Source organism: Hyperolius riggenbachi, chromosome 9, assembly GCF_040937935.1.
Source record: "Hyperolius riggenbachi isolate aHypRig1 chromosome 9, aHypRig1.pri, whole genome shotgun sequence".
NCBI classification, from domain to species: domain Eukaryota; kingdom Metazoa; phylum Chordata; class Amphibia; order Anura; family Hyperoliidae; genus Hyperolius; species Hyperolius riggenbachi.
The window spans coordinates 106,751,556-106,758,418 of record NC_090654.1 but is presented as its reverse complement, the minus strand read 5'-3'; the positions used below and the strand labels follow the sequence as shown (position 1 = coordinate 106,758,418).

Below are 6,863 nucleotides of genomic sequence, written 5' to 3'. Positions count from 1 at the left end.
ATGGGATGTAGTTGATGTGGGTGGTACACTTGAGGAAGGGTCATGTGACCCGTAACATGTATGTGTCCTTCGCTCAATAAACAAACGGAAGTTTAAAGCCTGTGGAGTGCTTTTTTCATACTGTTGGCTAGTATGACTATCCACTGCCAACTTGAAACTCAAGTGTCCTTTCCAGAAACTGCAGTAAAATTTTATCAGACCTTTCTTCATTTGTAAAAGATAAATGAAGTAACTTTCAAATGAGAGCTTCCTGACTGAGAGAGGTCTGAGAGGAGTCAATGGGTAAGCTTTCCATTGGAAAAAGGGAAGAGTTTCAATAGGAAATTCTCAAAAATGGGCACAAGTACAGGCAAAAGGGTGTGGCTGCAATTAACATAAACAACAGAGGTAGAGGTTTAGAAAAAGTGAAGGGAAAAGGGGCATATCTGATACTTTACCTTAAGAGAGGAACCATAATGACATATACGGTAGTAGAATGTAATACATTATTCAGGATGACCATTTTACGTAAATTATCTTTGTTTCAGCATGGGTAATTCTTTAATCCATATATTTCTGTATATTAGTATGAAAACCTGCCCTCTTAGTGATGCTTATCCTAGTCTTTAATGTCACACAGCCTGCTGCCTCAGAGAATTCTGGGAGACCATGTTTTTGTTTTTGCTCACTTCAGCGAAAACTACATTCCTCAATTCCCCTTGCCAGCAGTAAATATACATTTAAGAAAGTGAGTCAGGTTAAGGAAAGATTTCACAATGGGTAAACACTGAGTAAATATGTTTTAAGTAAATATTGTAAAAAAGAATTACTTTTATTCATTAGATTTTATTCAGTAAATTTCCTCTTTTATGTGGGAGGTAGAACATAGCCTACTTGCCAGTTTCTGTTTTATGCACTATGAAATGTTGTGCTTCCAATGCACTTGGAAACAAATGTATTAGGCAGGAAAAAGGTTGACATCTGTCTTACAGTATATGGGCCATATGCAATTCACTTTTTCTCCTAAGTTTTCTCCTAGGAGATCATTTTTAATCATATTTTTAAAATAATTTTCCAGCATTTTTCAATGGAAAAAGTACCAAACAGTAGTTGAAAAACCACTATCAAAATTATTTTGAGTATTTTCTTGCTTGCTGCTTGATTGAAATGCATTTTATTTACAATTTGCGAAAATATCACCTAGGGGAAAACTCAGGTGAAAAAGTAAATTGCATATGGGCCATAGAGCTAAACTAAAAACAATCAGTGTTTCTCAACACAAGTGGAATGTCTTTTAAAAGTTACTATTTAGCAACCACAAAAGTCCCGTGTTTATAACACTGCAAGAAGTTTTGAATCAGGATGATACCATTTATTGGCTTACTTAGAGATGGATAAACAGTGAGCTTTCGACTTATAAAAAGCCTTCGTCGGACTGGTTCCTGACCAAAACTGAAAAACACAGCTTATATACACTGACATACAGAGGAGAAACATTCTTTAGCAAACATAAATGTAATTAGATGCCTTAACTGTTACTGAGGAGGCTTTCCCAGGCATCCTATCTAAATTGATAAGATCAATAGAATCCTCAACATGACATAAAGTAGACTCTAGTGATGAAGAGACATCGTAAATTCCGAATTCAAATGGTAACAGGCCTGGTTACATGCACCATTAATTCTAAGCTTAAGAGAATTGTGGCATTTAAAGCCAGCACCTGAAAGCAAATAAAATGATTAGTGACAGTGAATTCCATCTTACACAGCATATGGCACAAAAAAGAATGAAAAGATAGAAAAATTTAAATTAAAAGAATTGTGGCATTTAAAACCCATCGTACCAGCACAAGAAGTTAGAGTCCTTGTTTAAACCATCTTCTACAGTTTTGAACCAATGTATAAACTTAGTTTCTTGTGTTAGTCTCATGTTTCCCGATTTGAAGCCCCCCATTAATACAGTGACGCGAAAATCGCTTAAACTGTGTCCAGGTAAACAAAAGTGTGTTGGTATTGGGAGATCAGTATATTTTGCAATATCCTTTTTCCTGCTGTTAATAGTGGATCTGTGGTGTGTCATGCGATCACGCAGTGGTTGACTTGTTTCTCCCACATAAATTCCTTTGGGGCATTTTGCACACATGATCACGTATACCACATTAGATGAGTCGCAGGAAAAGGTGCCTTGTACTTTGTATTCCTGTATAACACTGCAAAATCATTTTTATATTTATAGTTAGTAATATACAAATATAAACAGAATACCCAAGCAGCTCGGGTTGACTCCAAACCATTAGGGACAAATTCACTTAAGAATCTTCTCATCAATCTTAGCAGTTCCAGATCATTGTGCCACATAATGGGATCAGGAGTGTATATATATGCACGTCTTTGTCTTCTTTGCTCTTTGTTTTCTTTGCAAGAACCCTCATGACCGCCCAACTGAGCACTGATTGGTGAATAGGAACGTGTTTTCCCAAAGCTGATCAACGTGCCTTTGATTGCATGATCACCGACATCAGCGAGAAGCCGGTGATCATTCATAAAATGAAACACACACATACACTCACATTCTGTGGACTGTTATAAGTACATAGGATAGTGTGGGAATATCTAGTGGACAAAAAGTAAAATTATATTCACATACATTACAATACATAAAAATAAATCTCCTATAATTATTAATCTCTTGTACCCCCTCCAAATCACCAAAATATCCATATTTTTTGGACTATAAGATGCTCCTGACCATAAGACACACCTAGGTTTAGAGGACAAAAACCAGGGAAAAAATATATTCTAAACCTGGGGCATCCATGCCATGGTGAAGGAGCATCTTGTGGATTATATCCCCTTTGTACCTCATGCCCCTGTGTATCTCTTGTGTCTCCATGTGTCCTCCTCTGTCAACCTTGTGTTCTCCTCTATGCCTCTTTGTGTCCCCCTGTGTCCTCCTCTGCATGGGCATCCCCGACATTGCGGCGGGTTGGAGGTTCCTATTGGCAGGCGTTCACAAGCCAGGAACTCCCTGCATTTGGACTATAAGACACAGTGACTTTTTTTTGGGGGGGGGGGGGGAAGAAAAAGTTTAAAAAAATACAGTAAAACACTTGTTAAAAAAACAGAAAAACAACAAATGTGGAGATAAAAAAATGCAATTATATTTATAATTTTGAATTTAATAAAAAGAGAACACAAACACTTTTTATATGATCATTTAGAGCAGTATAGGTTTTGCTAGTATCAAATTGATGATGTGTGCAGGTTCATTGCTTTACAATGTAATGCACACATACTGGTTTATTAACCACTTCACCACTGAATGGTTTTCCCCATTATGGACCAGAGCAATTTTCCCCTTTCATTCACCGTGCTGCCATTTGACAGGTCTGAGAGGCCCACCACTTGGTATGTAAATTTCTCTTTACTTGTTCCCCATCAGGTCTGCTCTTTCATCTGGGTAATTCGATTGGCTGTTGCCAGTTTGAATTGATTGGCTCATGTGTTGGTTTGTTACTATAAAAGCTTGTACTGCTGCTGATTTTATTAAGGCTGAGTGGCTTGAAAAAGAGCTATCCGGCTCGAAACAGCGGGCTGTCGCCATAGCCTATTTTTACTTCGACTATCATATCGTTTTAATGACATCCAAATAAAAGAGCTATTTTACTACTATTTTTGTGGTGCCAGCCTTCTTTGAAGATACCTATCACAATGTATGGCACCAATATTTTATTGGGAAATAAAGGTGCATTTTTTTCATTTTTGTGTCCATTACTATTTACAAGCCCATATTTAAAAAAATAACAGTAATATACCCTCTTGACAAACAGTACATATTTTAGAAGTTCAGTCCCTAAAGTAACTATTTATGAATTTTTTTGTTGTGTTTTTTTTTTATTTTTTTTTAATGCAAAACTTTTATTTGGGTGTTTATGGGAGAGTGGGAGAGGTTAGGAGTAAATTTTAAATTATGTGTAGGTCTTTTTATTGAAAGAAATGTATGTAGGTGTAATCTTACTATTTGACCACAAGATGTCCAGACTCATTTTCTTCCTGCCGTGTACTAACAGTATGAGAACAGGAAGTAAGGAGTGCAAGTGTAATTCAGTTTGATACAATGACCGCAGGCATCTCATTGATGATAGCAATCATTGACACAATAACTTAGATCAATGAATGGGAACTGCGTCTCCCCCCTAATGTGCGCGGGAGTGAGCGGCGGTTGGAAGCGTATATCTACGACCCTGGGACAGGAACAATCTTTATGCGGGGCGTAGATATAGTGTTGCAGATATGGCTAGTGGTTAATTTTCTGAAGGCTTTCTTCACATCTTCATTTCGAAAGGTGTAAATGAAAGGATTAATCACAGGTGTAAAAGCTGTGTACATTAAGGCAAGACATTTATCATGGTTAGTGCCCCCTGGATTTACATACACAATTATTGCTGTGCCATAAAACAGACTTGATACAATGAGATGGGATGTGCATGTAGAAAAGGCCTTCTGCTTGCCTTGTTCAGTCTTGATCTTTACAACAGATATGATAATATTGATATATAGTCCCATGATTATTAGAAATGGTAAAACCCCATCAAAAGCACCTGTAACACTTGTCGCCACACGACTGACAAAAGGATCAGAGCTTGACAACCTTTGAAGCTGAGCAAAGTCACAGAAAAAGTGATCAATTATGTTAGGACCACAAAATTTCAATTGTGCTGTGAAGATGACAGGGATTAAAATAGTTCCAAATCCGACGAGCCATGGGAAGATGGCTAACTCAGTACGAAAAGTGTGGGTCATAATTGATGAGTACCGTAATGGATTGCTTATAGCCAGATGTCGGTCAAAGACCATGACTGCAAGGAGATAGCATTCAGTAACACCCAAGGAGTCAAATGCATACATTTGAACAATACAACCAGTGAAAGTGATCTTGTTGTTTGCTGCAACTAGATTAGCCAACAGTTTTGGAACAGTGCTAGATACAAACATGATTTCTAAAGCAGAGAACAGGCTAATAAAGAAATACATAGGACTGGAAAGTGTAAAATCTGTTCTGACAAGAATAATAATGAAGATGTTGCCTAAAATACATGTAACATAGGTTAGAAGAAAAGCAAAGGACAATAAGTACTGGAACTCATGTAGGTCAGCAAATGCCAACAGAATAAAATGTGTTACAACTGTCCCATTCATTTTTACCATTTGTTTGAAAATGACCTTGAGGAAAATGCTGTTGTCAGAAACATTCACAGCATGCAAAGATTAGTAACAACAACATATATAATAAAGAGGATTTAAAAAATCACATCCTGCAGTTCCTTTAGCACGATCACGTTCCAAAATGAAATACAAATTGTCCACAGACATACAGGTAGGGAAGATCTCATGACCTGTGCCTTTACTTTCCTGCGGGCAGCAGCACTGATTAACTTTTTGCCCCTCTTTGCATTCTGGAACTATGCAATTCTTCTGTTCATCTGCAGGTGGAACTCTGTGAATACTTCAATATATTACATTATTAATGTTTAAGACATGCTTCTGCCTTCAAAAACAGTGTTTTTAAAGGGAACCAAAACTGAGAAGGATGTGGACTTTTGCTTTTAAAATAATACCAGTTGCCTGACTCTTCTGCTGATCCTGTGTCTCTGATACTTTCAGTCACAGCCCCTCAACAAGCATGCAGATCAGGTGCTCTGACTGAAGTCAGACTGGGTTAGCTGCATGCTTGTTTCAGGTGTGTGATTCAGCCACTACTGTAGCCAAACAGATCTGCAGGGCTGCCAAGCAACTGGTATTGTTTAAAAGGAAACATCCATATCCCTCTCAGTTAAGGTTCCCTTTAAGTATTTCTGCTACTTAATATTACAAGTAAACTGAGCATCTAGATTGACAGCTTTCAACTGCTTCAGACTGAGAGTAACATCTTTATTATCCAATCAGAAAAAGAAAATACAATATGAACTTTTTTTCTATTAGACCAAGCAGCTCAGTTTCACACCAAATGAGAAAATATATAAAGCAAGGCCACCAGATGCCACTGGATGTACTTTGGCCAACAGGACAGAAATAAACAGGTCAGAGTTGGAAGAATCTTTTTAACCAAAAGATTGATTATAATACGAAATCATTAACATTAATTTCAGCAGAAATACTGCATATAAGCATACTTGAAATGACATGTAACACGATGAGATAAACATACTGTAGGTACTTTAACCACTTGAGGACCTAGGGCTTTACCCCCCTTAAGGACCGGCCACTTTTTTTCCATTCAGACCACTGCAGCTTTCACGGTTTATTGCTCGCTCATACAACCTACCACCTAAATGAATTTTGGCTCCTTTTCTTGTCACTAATAAAGCTTTCTTATGGTGCTATTTGATTGCTTCTGCGATTTTTACTTTTTATTATATTCATCAAAAAAGACATGAATTTTGGCAAAAAAATGATTTTTTCAACTTTCTGTGCTGACATTTTTCAAATAAAGTAAAATTTCTGTATACATGCAGCGCGAAAAATGTGGACAAACATGTTTTTGATAAAAAAAACCCCATTCAGCCTATATTTATTGGTTTGGGTAAAAGTTATAGCGTTTACAAACTATGGTGCAAAAAGTGAATTTTCCCATTTTCAAGCATCTATGACTTTTCTGACCGCCTGTCATGTTTCATGAGGGGCTAGAATTCCAGGATAGTATAAATACCCCCCAAATGACCCCATTTTGGAAAGAAGACATCCCAAAGTATTCACTGAGAGGCATAGTGAGTTCATAGAAGATATTATTTTTTGTCACAAGTAAGCGGAAAATGACACTTTGTGACAAAAAAAAAGTTTCTATTTCTTCTAACTTGCACCAAAAAAAAAATGAAATTTGCCATG

The 6,863-nt window shown here is 37.1% G+C and overlaps 1 protein-coding gene across 1 annotated transcript; it reads right to left on the bottom strand.

Annotated features, from left to right (window-relative positions):
• Positions 1-4,214: 4,214 nt before the first annotated feature.
• Positions 4,215-5,177, bottom strand: LOC137533527 (olfactory receptor 5AN1-like). Its single transcript, XM_068254901.1, has one exon. It carries the CDS (start codon positions 5,175-5,177, stop codon positions 4,215-4,217), a length of 963 nt encoding a protein of 320 aa, XP_068111002.1.
• Between the last annotated feature and the right edge of the window lie 1,686 nt (positions 5,178-6,863).